Source organism: Pollachius pollachius, assembly GCF_949987615.1.
Source record: "Pollachius pollachius genome assembly, chromosome: 11".
NCBI classification, from domain to species: Eukaryota; Metazoa; Chordata; class Actinopteri; order Gadiformes; family Gadidae; genus Pollachius; species Pollachius pollachius.
The window spans coordinates 12,314,258-12,328,876 of NC_136944.1; the positions used below are offsets into that span (position 1 = coordinate 12,314,258).

Consider the following 14,619-nt stretch of genomic DNA (forward strand, 5'->3'; position numbering starts at 1 on the left):
TATACTGACTTTGAATACTGTGTGCTATAATATACTGTAAGCATTACGTGAATTTGATACTACGTATCTATTTACTATTCTTTTACCTATTTATGAATATTTTTTACTTATTTACCTATTCTTTGATGAATATGCAGTATATAATGACTGTGAATACTGTGTGGTATAGGACTTTAAGCACTACGTGATGTTGATACTACGTATAGACTACGACTACGTATTTTTTTCCGCACCAGAGCTAGTTAGAGTAAATAGCACTAGCAGATTGTATTCTATGTGTGGTGTTTGCTTGTGTCTGTCTGCGTTTGCCATGTGTTTGACTTCATGTCTGCATTTGACATGCACTTATATACATGTGTACATAATTGCTTGTGAAAGATTTGATTTCAAAAATAATAAGATATCATAGGCTTCCCGTATTTTGTCTATTTATCTTTAAGCTCTCTATTTAGCTTTAAGGTGTTTTTTTAACACCTTAAAAGCAATAAGCTTTAGAGGGACAAAATAGAAGAGAAGAAGGAAGATAGAAATATATGAAGGAATATATACAGTCTAAGTAAATATATGTCTTAAAGAAAATAATGTTAAATTAGGAATAGAGTTTAACGATGAAATGATATTTTTTTGTTTTATTAAATTTTATTGTCAGAGTTTAAAATGCAATTGTCTTATTTGTTAACTTTTGGTGCTTTTTCATTTGTTTCGGTTAGTTGGTTTAGTGTTGTCTGGTCTAATGCAGTTTACTTTGAGGCTGCTTTTTTTTTTGCCGGTATAAATCCATTTTGAGCAGTTGAATTGAGACTTGTTGATTCTAGACTAGATTAGTCATGTCTATTTTTTGCTCAAGTTTAGTCTTGACTAGTCCAGGCTAGTCCAATCTAGCGTGTTGTGGTGTTGGATGGATGCGTTGTTCAATGTGTAGTCTGTAGTTATTCACTGTTACTAAGTCTTGTCTAGTCTAATCACAACCTAACTCTTCTAGTCCACCTTTCGTAGTCTACTCTTGTCTAGTCCTAATTTATTCTACCGGGTCTCGTCTCGTCTAGTCTAGTCTACCCTTGCCAACTCTGATCTTGTCTACTCAAGTCCACTCTCGTCTAGTCTTGTTAAGTCTACTGTCCTCTAGTGTAGTCTATCTACTCTTGTCTAGTAAGCTCTATTCCACGTCTCATCTGGTCTACTCTAATGTGTTCTAGTCTTGTCTAATTCATGTCTCGCCTAGTCTAGTCCAGTCCACTGTCGTCTACGCCACTCTCTTCTAGTCTAGGCTTGTCTAGTATTGTACAGTCTCTACTCCTCTAGTTTCGTTAAGCCTACTCTCGTCTATTCTCAACTAGTTTAGAATAGTCTAGCGTGTTGTGGTGATGGGTGGACGTCTTGTGGTTTTATGTTTGGTCTGTATATTATAGTCTGGTAGTATTTTCACCTAGTCCACTCTCCTCCCCTCCTAGTTTAGAATAGTCTAGTGTGTGGTGGGTGGAGGTCTTGTGGTTTTATGTTTGTTCCCTATGTTATAGCCTAGTAGTCTAGTCGCCTAGTCCACTCTCGTCTCGTCTTGTCTTGTCTACTCTCGTTAAGTCTAGTCTACTCTTATCTAGTCTAGACTACTCTGGTCTGGTCTCGTCTAGTCTACTTTCGTCTTGCCTAGTTTACTCTCGTCAATTCTAGTCTAGCATTTTGTTGTAATGGCAGGTAGATGGGCTGAGGTTTTCTTTTTGTACCATGTGTTCTGCAGCATCTCACAAACTGTTTCCCTCCTCAGCAACAAACTACACAGTGAGAATCACAACACATCAGACCCCTTTCTGGACTGGTATTTATTTATTTATTTATTTGTTTGTTTATTCATTTCTCCTTTATGTTTTCTTATCCTTGAATTTCCCTTCCCTACTCTTACCTTTCTTCCTTTCTGGCCCCACTTGTATGCATATATATTTATATGTAAATATGAATCCCTCCCGTTTTCATTAAAATTGTATTCCTGTATTCTCAGCTTTTTTCTCCCCTCTCTGAGTTGGTGGTACTTGCTGTTTTATTGTTTGTTTGTTGTTTGACATTTGCTGTTGCCCTCACCATGCGGTGTGGCTGCTGCTTGACTGTGATTGTTTCATTGTGCGTGTGGTTCAGCTGTTGGCTTTGAGACAACGGGAAGCTAACAGCTAACGACTGCGTATGGCTTTTTAACGAGGAATGGGAGAAGAGGGCATTGATGTCTGGTTGGAGTCTTTTGGAGTTGTTTTCTCCTTCTGGATGACTGAGGTTAGCTTATCCGCTCGTTCCACTGGGCCGGTCCAGTAGCAGAGCTATATCTGGGACCTCAATGCCTTCTCCTTCTGCATTCCCGTGTACGGGGAGAGCAGAGAACGCCATTTTGGCGGATTTCTTGGTGAGATGAGGAGATGGGAGAGAGAACACCATTTGCTTAAGCTGCAGGTCCATTGTGGGAGGGTTTGCATTTACGTCTTTAGTTTTTGCTCTGGCTATTAAATTATATCCTCATCCTGTGACAAGCCCCCCCCCTCCCCTCCCTAGCTCCCCTACCCCGATGCTATCCTTCCTATACATAGACCCCCTCACCCAGCGCTTTGGGAAATTGTCCATCCACACCTAACCCTCAAACCCCCCCTTCCCCTCCAAAAAAGAGCCCTGTCCAGTTGATCTCTCTTTTATTGCGTAGTTTACTGTGGATGACGATTTAAATATCTACTCCCCACCTCCCTACCCCCATCCATGGTACGTGTCATAGCGTAGAGACACATCCACACATGTATCTGTGGCTATAGAGTTTTTTTACCATCACCCCTCAAATCATTGCCTACTTTTTGTTTTATATTTTGTTGCGTAATACGCGTGTGTAATTGTAACCCCTATGATCCCCGCCCCCATCACCATCCACCCCCTCCAACCCCATATCCTCCAAAAAACTGATGTCTGATATGCTCTCCCCTATCTCTCCTACCTCCCCTACCTCCCCTCTCCCCTCTCTCCTACCTCCTCTTCCCTATTTTACTTACTCCCCTACCTTCCCTCTCCTGTACCTCCCCTCTCTCCTACCTCCCTTTCAATCCCTGCTCCTCTACCTCCCCTCTCTCCTACCTCCTCTTCCCTATCTCTCCTATCTCCCCTCTCTCCTACCTCCCCTCTCTCCAACCTCCTATCCCTGCCCCCCTCCCCTCCCTACCCCTCCTCCTTGGCCTCTGGGCTTCAGTAAGGACCAGAAGAACAACTTGAAGGGCTTGAACAAGTCTGTGTGGGAGCAGCGCACCAAGGAACTGAGGAAACAGACGCTGGCGTCCAGTCGCGAGGCACTCTACAACGAGCTCGACCCCGACGACCGCTGGAAGGCAAGGGATGGAGTGAGCCAAGAGCCCAACAATGTAAACAACGCAACGGCAAACGGGCCATTAGCCTTGTGTTATCCGTGTACACAAGCGGCGGCCCTCACGAGCATCCATCCATCAATCAGTCAATCAATAATGATAATGATAGAAAATGTGTTGTGGAGTGGAACATGGATTTGTTAAGGGTTATGAGTGTGTGTTGTTAAGGGTTACAAGTGGGTTGTTGATGGTTGGATTTTTATTTGGGTGAAAAATGTATTGTTTTCATAGTGAAATATCAAAGAAATGTCAACCAGAGTTTTCTTACCTTTGCGTTATTTCCCTACCTCTCTTTCTTTATTTTTGGCCCCATCATGTTCCCATCTCCTTCTTACTGGTACTATCTCTTCCACATCTGTTTCCTCTTCCTGAATCGTCGCCCCTCAACCCAACCCACCAACCCATTCTAACATGCAACCCCGACTTTCCCACCATTCAACCCAACCCTTCCCACCCTTCCCACCACCCCACCCCACCATCCTACCTAACCAATCAAACCTTTCCCCCACCACTCCGCCCTTCCCCACCCCAGGTCAACTACTCCCGGAACGTCCGCCCAGATGCGAACACCCACCTGGACCGACCTCTGGTGGTGAACCCCCTTGAGAACCGTAACAACAACACCAACAAGACCACCGTCAGCGACACCCAACCGCTATGCAGGCAAACGCAACTCCACCGCGAACGGACGGACGAGAGCAGCGAGGGAGGCGGTGGGGGTGGAGGATCGGGTCCCGGCAGACCCCCGCTGGAGCGCGGCGAGTCGACTGAGAGCCGACGGAGCCGCAAGGCCGACCACCACCACCACCATCACCACCACCACCCTCACCACGTCTCCCACACACGGCTGGACGGAGGCTCCATGCTGGCACTGGGGCCTGTGGCCGAGGAGAAGAACCCCAGGCGCCACCGTCGTGGGCGGAGCGGCAGCCGCGGCGGCGGCCAGGCGGAGCACAGGAAGCCCACCCGGGCCCACCGGCGGAGCGCCGAGGAGGAGGAGGGAGGAGGAGGAGGAGGAGGAGGAGGAGGAGGAGCAGGGGGGACACCCCAGTGCAAAGAAACGGAGGGGGGCGTTGAGGGAGGAGAACAGGAGGGCGGAGGTGGAGGCGAGGGAGGCGAGAGAAGGCCCAGACGGGGTCGCCACGGCAACCAGGCGGATGGCGAGGGGAAAAGGGCGCGCCAGCACCGAAGAAGGTGCGTTCTGGAGGCCCTGGGGTCCTGAACAGGGGTTCCCCTTATTATGCAGCAGACCTCGCACTATTTTTCCGAACCCAATCATGACCCAATTATCAAAATCAGCTATATCAAGGTTACCTATATGCACCTATACTCATTACAGTAATGATGCATTGTATCAGAACAACGTCTGTCACATGGTTGTTAGTGGTAGCCAGGTCCATGTCCTCGACACACTTTCCCTAATGTACTACTGTTCTACTCTGACTGCTAAGTTTTGAAATGGTTACCTCTGTCAAAAGTTTGGTGAAGCTATTTTACATCTTCTTTTCCTCCTGTGACATCTTATCTTTTCCTTCCTCTCCTCTCCTCTCCTTTACCCTCCCTCTCATCTCCCTCTCCTTCCCATTTCCTCTCCCTCCTCTCTCCCTACCCTTTTTTCCTCTCGCCGAGCGCCTCTCCCTTCCATTTTCCCCTCCCCTCTCCCCCTCCCATCCTTCTCCCCCTCTCCTCTCTTCCCTCCCTCTCTCTCCCTCTTCCTTCTCTCCTCTCCCCCTCCAACCCTTCTACTCTCTCCCCTCTTCTGCTCCCACCCCTCTGCCCCCTCCTCCCACCCTTATCTCCCCTCCTTCTCCCTCCCATTTCTCCTCCCTTCCCTCCCCCTTCTCCTCTATCAGGGAGGGCAGTGGGCCCAGCCTCTCCACCACGCGTCCCATCCAGAAGACCCTTTCCCGGCAGGACAGCCAGTGCGTTGAGGACATGGACAACCTGATGAACACCCGGCTGGTTTCCTCATCCTCCAGCCCGGCGCAGAGCTTTGGCTCCGCCCTTTACCTGGCCAACAGTGCCGGTGGCAGCGTGGTGGGACTGGACGCCTACGGCAACGTAACGCATCGCCGAGGCAACAGCACGGTCCGTCTGCCCCGGCCTGATTACACGGCACTCGACATGCCCGCCTTTCCGTCCACCAACGCCATCCTGCAAGGTGTGTGTGTGTGTGTGTGTGTGTGTGTGTGTGTGTGTGTGTGTGTGTGTGTGTGTGTGTGTGTGTGTTGGCGTATGGGGGCGATTGTTTGTGTGGGGCGTGGAGGGTGTGTGTGGGTGTGTGTTGGGATGTGTGTGGGTGAATTTCTGAGTGTGTGTGTGTTGAGGGGTGGTGGTGTTTGATTGTGTGTATTTGTGGGAGAGTGTAGTTGTGTGTGTGTGTGTGTGTGTGTGTGTGTGTGTTTGTATGTGTCTTTGGGTGATTTCGTGATTGCCTGGGAGGTGTGGTGTGTGTGTGGGTGAATGTGTGTGTGTGTGTGTGTCAGAGATATTGGGTTGTGTGTGTGTGTGTGTGTGTGTTTGTGTGTGTAATCACATTGTGCTCCAGTACTCCTCTATGCAGTGCTATGGTTCCTATCCCTCCCTTCTCTGCCCACCTGGTTTCAACCTGTTGCAAAGCTCCTCCTCTCTCTCCCTGTGCGCTCTTTCTCTTCCTTGTATATCTTAGTCCTGTCTTTGTTTGGTTTTTACTTTAAAGCCTTGTTCTCTGTTCGGTACCTATGCCCCTTCCTCTCTGACTCTCCGCTGACTCTCTCTGTCTTCCCCCTACCTCTGCTGTGTTCTGCCGTGTTTGCTTGGTCCTATATTAACTGTACCTCACCTCTGTCTGTCTGTCTGTCTGTCTGTCTGTCTGTCTGTCTGTCTGTCTGTCTGTCTGTCTCTGTAACTCTGTCTCTCTCTCTCTCTCTCTCTCTCTCTCTCTCTCTCTCTCTGTCTCTCTCTGTCTCTCTCTCTCTCTCTCTCTGTCTCTCTCTGTCTCTCTCTCTTTCTCTCTAGTCAATAAGAACGCCAACACAGAGCCCCTGCCCAAGAAGGAGGACAAGGACGATGATGAGGATGAGAAAGGTGGTGATGGTGGACCCAAGCCTATGCCCCCCTTCAGTTCCATGTTCATCATGTCCACTACCAACCCGTGAGAGCACGCACGCACACACACACACACCAATACACACTCCGACAAACACACATACACATGTGCAATAACACACATGCACGCACAGACTAATGAACACACGTACACAGGCAAAAGCACACACGAAAATGCGCACACTTACACACACACACACACACACACACACACACACACACACACACACACACACACACACACAAACACACATTCATCCATATTTTCATCCTTTTTGTGAATCCTTGTTTTCTTTTGTCACAATTCAAAGGTTGAAGTTATCATTTACTCAGAAATCCCGACATTCCACTAAGGCTTCAATGCCTCAGGAAACCCATCTTTGATCACTCCCTCTGGCACAACAAACACACCGGCTCCATATCCCGTAGAATACAATAAAGCACAGCGCTGATCGCTGAAGGACCTAATGTGTTTGTGTGACGCCTCCAGGTTCCGCCGCTTATGTCACTACGTGTGCACGTTGCGCTACTTCGAGATGTGCATCCTGCTCGTCATCGCCATGAGCAGCATCGCCCTGGCCGCCGAAGACCCCGTCTGGCCCGAGTCCCCCCGCAACAATGTAAGACGCGCACACACACACACACACACACACACACACACACACACACACACACACACACACACACACACACACACACACGTGTAGACACCTGCATGAAAATTATTTGTTTATAGATTTCCAATGCTACTCTAAAGCTATGAGTTCATTAACACATAATATCCGTGTTTCAATAAACATGAGGACGGATCATAGAGGGACCTCTCTGTGATGTTAAAGTTGTGTTTGTTCTTCTTCTTGTCTGGGAACGCAGGTGCTGCGCTACTTTGACTACGTCTTCACGGGAGTCTTCACTTTTGAGATGTTAATTAAGGTAATGGCCGCTCCTGCTCTTCTGCTGTTTTGTGTCACGGTTTGGATACTCTGGAGTGCCGTTTGGTCGCAAAGGGGCCACCGCGCCTGGAACGTCTGCACTTTCATCTTGGCCCTTTAATCCAGGCTGGGCTGCAGAGAGAGTGGAGGGATAGAGTTGGGACTGGGCTCAAGTAATTTCAAATAAAAATGTATACGTCATGGAGGAAGGAGAGACTACAAATAGACCAAACCTTTTTGATGGTATCCACTTTTTCCCCGCCTCTCTCTTTCTTTCACCCTCTCCCTCACTCTCTCCTCCTTCTCCCTCCCCCTCTCTCTATCCTTAGATGGTGGACCTTGGGTTGGTCTTGCATCAAGGTTCCTACTTCCGTGACTTGTGGAACATCCTGGACTTTATAGTGGTTAGTGGTGCTCTGGTGGCCTTCGCCTTCACGTAAGTTTCTGCTCTCCTGTCCCTCCCTCTTGTCAACTCTCTACCTCCTCTCATCTTCTCTCTCCTTTCCCTCACCCTCTTCTCTTTTTTTCTCTCCCTCACCCGCCTCTCCCCGTCTCCTCTTCCAATCTCTTCTCTCAACTCCCTCTCTCTTATTCTCTCCTCTCCCTCTCTTCTATCCTCTTTTGTCCCTCTTCTATCATCTCATCTGCTCTACTTCTCTACATCTTTCTTATTGACCTTCCTCTCTTCTTCCTGCCTGCTAGCCTTGTGAGACCATCCAGATATTCAAGCTTGAATATCAGTCTGGCCTCAGCTGGGCAGCGATTGATGACCAAATACAGTCACAGCCTAATGTTGTTCAAAAGACGCATCTTCTCTGTCTAAGTTGTAACGTCGTCATTCAGTCAGAACAATTTAGCAGACTGCGCAGCCCCTTGTTTGTCCTGACCTGAAACTCCCTCCCCATAGCGCAGAATGGTCCTAGCATTTGTTGATGAATTGAAAAGCATTTTTTAACGGTATTGAGGTCAGGCCGATCTGCTGAGTGAAACTGAATGTGAACTGGCAAAATCAGGATGGTCTCACCAGGCTACCTACCTGCTGCATAACTGGCACTTTGAAGCACAGCATCCTAGTCCTGCATTCTATACCTTTTTATGCTTTTTCTTTCCCGCTCTCTCTTGCTCTCTCTCTCTAACTCTTGCTATCACTAGCTCACTCAGTCACTCTTGTTCACTCCTGCTCCCTCCAACTCTCTTTAACTTACACACACACACACACACACACACACACACACACACACACACACACACGCACACGCACACGCACACAGACAGATCCACTGCCTTCCACTTAGTGTGCTCTCAGCTTATATATCCTCCTTTCTCCATGTGGTGCCACCTCCTCTTCGCTCAAGGGCATTATGCAGTTGCTCTTTGCCTTTTCCTTTCCTTTCATCTCTGATTCACCCCCCCCCCCCCCCCTCACCCCCCGCCACTGCGATGTCCCGCCCCCAAAACTAGTCCACCAATGAATAGCCATACATGTGTAGCTGCCACACATGTATGGCTCCTCACACGTATCCCCCCAAGCCTGTGACCCTCCTTCCAACATGGCTTCTGCCATCCTTCTCCCTCCATCAAGCGTCATCTTGCCTCTCCTTTCCCAAATGCGCCTCCTCCTTCCCCTCCTGCTCCCCTCTCCCTCCTCCTCCTCCTCCTCCTCCCTCCTCTGTTTTCTTTTCCTCCTCCACCTCTTCTGTCCTGTCCCTCATGAGGAGTCGGAGACCACCCTTTGCACCTGTAACCCTCTAGTGCCCAGGCCGTTCTAGTGTGGCTCTTGAGTCAGTAATCAGTCACACCGACCCCCTTACACACACACACACACACACACACACACACACACACACACACACACACACACACACACACACACACACACACACACACACACACACACACACACGCAACTGGGTTCCCAACACTGGAGCAGGTATCTGGGTTTTTGGTTTTAATCTTATTTAAAGGAGAACCAATTATTTAAAGGAGACACCAAAACGGTGGGGGGGATGTGTTTAACCCTCTCCAGGTTAAACACATCCCAGTGCATGCGTCTCCGAGCTCTTATTGGCTGATAGCCTGGTAACCTGCTCGTTAAGTGTTGATGCGACACACCTGTCCTATGAATAATGAATCTGAATTGAAGGGCTGTTTACTGGGGAGCCAGCAGCCTTGCGCTAAGCAGGGAAGGTGTTTCTTCTAAAAGGCAGGGTCAGGGGGATTATTTCTCCTTTAAAGATGCATGCTCCGAGTTATGATACACGATGGTGGGGTTAAAGTTCAGAGCATGAGGAGGGTTTTACCAACTGTTGTTAACTGATACTATTACATGATTGTCATTTATATACATTTTTGTATATTGTATTCTCTGTCGTACATGGGAGTACGCAATCAAGTGTAGGGTCAAGTACTTTGGTTTTGGCACAGAAAATGACTTTGAAGCCTATCCACAATCCGCGCATATATATATATTTATTTTTTTGGTACGTTGTTTTTAGGCATCAGACTTTAACAGCACTTAAATACACCTGTAAAATTCAGTTGGTACTCCAGGGTACTGGAGCCCGGAAGCACTGTAGCTGAACGCCCCCCCTGTCTTGAGGAGTTCGGCACTGCAACATCTCTCCATTTATCTCTGTGTATATATCGATGTGTTAACATTTCTTTGCCTAACCTCTAACCTGTATGTACATGTTTTTGTATGTGTGACCTGTGTGTGTGTGTGTGTGTGTGTGTGTGTGTGTGTGTGTGTGTGTATGTTTGTGTGTGTGGGTTTGTGAATGTGTTGGTTTTAGATGTATTTGTGCATGTGTGTGTGTATTGTTAAGCATCATAAGTATATTGGAAAATACCCTGATTATTTGACCTTAAACATAATTTTCCCATAGAAGAAAATTATGCTTTTAACCTGCTGTTAAAGGTAGGTAAACAGCCAACCCAAATCCATGCTTCTTCTATTTTAACACCATAAGTCGTCTTGCAGGGTTCTTAACACGTGGCTCGGTCTTAACTCACAAAAACAGTGGAGGTTAAGCAGTAAAAGAGCAAGAATTCCTAATCCTGATAGTGTCTTCATTGGATTGGTAGGAATTGAATAGCTGTCTAGATAGGCTAAGCACTCTCACTAGAGATGGGTATCACTTGTGTGATTTGATTAGTCTGGTCTGAAAGCCTGAGGGCACCGTGGATTGTTTGTGTGGCCGTCTAATGCACAGCTCTAATGCTGCATCGAGCTTCTCTAGGAAAACAATTTGTTGTTAATACAAGGTTCAACTCTTGTGTTTGTGTCTGTGTATGCTTGTGTGTGCGTGTGTGTCTGTTTGCATGTTGGAGGGTTAATCGCACAAAACGAAGGCCTTGCACCACCTTTATTATTCTGTTCCTCTCACATGTTTTTTTGTTTTCCCTCCAAAACCTTCCTTCTCTGTGTCTGTTTGTCTGTCTCCCACTCTCTGTCCCTTTGCACCACCAATTCTTCCTGTCCGTCTGTTTGTCTGTTTTTCTGTCACTGTCTTCCTTTGTCATTCTTTCCTTCTGTCCACCTGTCTTCTTTCTGTCTTTCTTTCCTTCACCCTGTCTGTCTGTCTGTCTGTCATCTATCCATTGGGACGTCCAGCAGCGGCACCGGGTAAAGTCCCCCCCCCCCCCCCCCCCCCCCCTTGGCCCCTCTCGACTCAGTGCCTGTTTGCCCAAAACCACAAGCCTTTTCTCTCTTTCTTTCTTTAAGAGCGTTGTCCAACTTTAACCGCACACACGGTCGACCGTCTGTGTGTCTGTGCTCTTCTTAATCATTGATCGATGATGATGATGATGAAGATGATGATGATGATGATGATGGTTTCTGGGAACCATCTCTGGCTCAACCACAGTGTGTATCTCATACAATCTGAAATGATTTGGTCATTAGTTGTTTGGCCTTTTGCCGACCTTTCCTGTTTTATCCAAAGCGACTGGTAGAGGTTCTACCTGTTCCTTCATCCTTGAACAAGATATTGCTCAATGATAGGTAGAATGAGGACATTGGATTCAAACCAAGGACCCTTCAGCGGGGAGTCAGACAGCCAAACAACTCAACTATGTACTGTTTGTATATGTGTTCCATAGATATGCACAAGGTTACAGATGTGCAAACACAAATGTGTGTGTTTGTGTTGAGATACTAGTACCCCCTGAGGGTTGAGTTCATGCCCTTTTGAAATAAGCTTTTCTTCTAAAGAACTCATGAGTTAAAGACAGAGAGGATACTTTTCTACCTGCAGCAGGGTTGACAATAGTCGTGATGTTTGCTTGCAAAATTGTTTAATTATTGAGATTGCTCAGGGGAGAATGCGTTGTGCTCAAGAATCAACACGAGAAGTACACAAGGGATCCAGGGCCTTGTGTCTCACATCTATTGTTTGTTTATTTGTGTGTTTTCGCAAGAGTACTTCCCAAAAAAAGAAAGAAAGAGGTTTGGCTCAGCATTTCAGTCAGAAAATGCTTGATGAAAAGCATCTTTGTCTTAGAGCCCTAACCCTCCAAGACAAGATTCCATGTTATGAACACGCTTGTAAAACTCACTCAGTTAAATGACCCCCATATGTTACCACCAGGTGTGATGCACTCTAGTGACATCACTCATGGGCATGGTCACCCAGCTGTATGATGGCTAGATCAGTCCGCCAACCAGTGGGCACGGTCCACTTGTGGGAGCTGGTCGGTTGATCTGCGTGTCATGCAGAAGAGTTGTGCTGGTGGTACTAATGACACGACGGCAACGCATGGAAAGCAACAACGTTTCAATGCTGCATGGGAAGACTGGGCCATGCGCCGGGCATGCCTGTCTTTAGTCCAGTCTTTATCCCTCCTCGTAAAGCATTGAAATGTGGTGTTCAGTCAAAAGCGTTGCCGAGGTTTGGGCCAAGCTTAACCATAGCATGTAGTAGTGGCGGTAGTCGTGGCAAAATTTCCCATTAACACTAGCATGTAACTGAAACGCTAACACGACGCTAAGCACCAAGGCTAAGGAGTGATGAAAAGCGCATTGTTTTTTGCATGTACTCCAAACGCAGTTACTCGCCGCGAGTTAACTCGGAAACCACTAACATTGTGAAATGGCTCTGAGCTGCCATTTTGGAATGAAGATGAACATCAACATAAAACGATAACATGATAACCTTTCTGGATGTCCGTTATCCTGTTTCTTACAATTTGTGCTTGTGTGGGTGTGTGTGTGTGTGTGTGTGTGTGTGTGTGTGTGTGTGTGTGTGTGTGTGTGTGTGTGTGTGTGTGTGTGTGTGTGTGTGTATGGGCGTGCACATTGACAGGGGGAGCAGTGCGGGGAAGGACATCAGCACGATCAAGTCGCTCCGGGTGCTAAGAGTTCTTCGACCTCTGAAGACCATCAAACGACTCCCCAAACTCAAGGTATCCCGAGGGGTTTCTACTGCGTCACTGTACTCGGGTGTTACATTTTCAGAATTTCAATCCCATTATGTAAAGTTATGCGTCTCATCATTCAATTGTAAAACCCTAACTCTTTTGAATGCAGTTCATTGTCCTCAGCCTCACTTATTATTCCTTTAGGATTAAAGTATCTGCTTAATGACAACGTAAATATTATCTCCCCTCCCCAAACCCAGGCTGTTTTTGACTGTGTGGTGAACTCCCTGAAGAATGTGCTGAACATCCTCATCGTCTACATGCTCTTCATGTTCATCTTTGCCGTGGTTGCCGTGCAGCTCTTCAAGGGACGATTCTTCTTCTGCACCGACGAGTCCAAAGAGTTTGAGCGCGATTGCAGGTCAGGATGTGGTCATGTCACTCGGCAGAATTGCACAACTTTATGGCTTTCTCAAGAGGAAACCATAAATGTTGACTCATTAAACATTTGCATATACATTGACATTTAGGGCCTTTAGAAGACGCTTTTATTCAAAGCGACTTAAAATAAGTATTTGTCAGAAGAAGGCGAAGCAATATATCCCTGTCCCTACGGTAAGGATGTTCATAGAACCAAGTGCCAAGCACCAACATGCTACACAATGCTAAGAACAATTTTGAAGTGCCATGACATACAACATACAATAAGTGCGTACATTAAGTGCCAGTACGTACAACATACAATAAGTGCGTACATTAATGGGGTGGTTTGCAGAGTCAAGGTGAACTCTGAACAGGTGAGTCTTGAGTCTTTTGCGGAAGCTGGTGGGTCAATCTGCAGTCCTGACATCGGCAGGGAGCTCATTCCAACACTGCAGTGCCAAAACAGAGAAGAGTTGTGACTTTGATGATCAACCCTTATCTTGCTCTTTGCGACGGCGTTACCAGACGTCCAGCTGAAGTAGTTGAGCGGAGCACTCAAGCTGGGGTGTGTGGTCTGACCAACGCTTGGAGGTAGGCAGGGGCAGTTCTATCGACCGCCTTGTAGGCCAGTACCATCATTAATCTGATGCAAGCTACTACAGGGAACTAGTGGAGGTCGCGGAATTAGGGGGTTCACATCTGAGAATTTACGTAGGTTGAACACAAGGCGTTCTGCCCTGTTCTGGATAGGCTGCAAAGGTTTAATGGCAGAGACAGGTAGTCCAGCCAGGAGCGAGTTGCAGTAGTTGAGGCGGGAGATGACGAGTGCTTGGACCAGGAGCTGAGCTGCTTCCCCTGTGAGGAAGGGCCGGGTCCTGCGGATGTTGCAGAGAGCAATCTGCAGGATCGGTCAAGCGCGGGGTTGTTTGCAGTTCAGCATCACTGATTGTCCAATACCACATCAAGGTTTCTTGTGGTTGGTAATGGGGATACTGCAATGTCATCCACAGTGACCAGTAACTCAATGTGAGGACAATTTTTCCCTGGCATAAAGAGGAGCTCAGTCTTGTTGAGGTTAAGTTTCAGGTGACGGGCAGTCGTCCAACTGCTGATGTCTGCCAGACACTCTGAGATGCGTGTTGCAATCAGGGTGCTGTCAGAGGAGGGGAAAGAGAGGAATAGCTGATTGTCGTCGCGTAGCAGTGATAGGAAAAAATGTGTAATGTGATTACAGAGCCCAATGATCTAGTGTATAGGGAGAACAGAAGGGGTCCCAGTACAGAGCCTTGAGGGAAACCAGAGTTCAGGGTTTGGACATGGAGCCATTATATGGGACCTGATAGGTGCGATTCATCTGGGGGATCTGGTGATTCACGGTTACGAACGCCGTTGACAGATCGAGGAGAATGAGAACCGATGAGATGGATGAGGCTCTGGCA

The 14,619-nt window shown here is 47.5% G+C and overlaps 1 protein-coding gene across 1 annotated transcript in view; it reads left to right on the forward strand.

Annotated features, from left to right (window-relative positions):
• cacna1aa (calcium channel, voltage-dependent, P/Q type, alpha 1A subunit, a) overlaps positions 1-14,619 on the forward strand; it is a gene marked incomplete at its 5' end in the record, with an annotated part of 89,087 nt that overhangs the window by 31,748 nt on the left and 42,720 nt on the right. The window contains 10 exons of the mRNA XM_079746904.1: positions 1,763-1,813; positions 3,209-3,344; positions 3,913-4,574; positions 5,234-5,541; positions 6,378-6,513; positions 6,958-7,087; positions 7,341-7,400; positions 7,729-7,835; positions 12,703-12,802; positions 13,018-13,178. Of these exons, the coding sequence (XP_079603030.1) occupies positions 1,763-1,813; positions 3,209-3,344; positions 3,913-4,574; positions 5,234-5,541; positions 6,378-6,513; positions 6,958-7,087; positions 7,341-7,400; positions 7,729-7,835; positions 12,703-12,802; positions 13,018-13,178 (1,851 nt within the window). The remainder of the gene's footprint in view (positions 1-1,762; positions 1,814-3,208; positions 3,345-3,912; positions 4,575-5,233; positions 5,542-6,377; positions 6,514-6,957; positions 7,088-7,340; positions 7,401-7,728; positions 7,836-12,702; positions 12,803-13,017; positions 13,179-14,619) is intronic.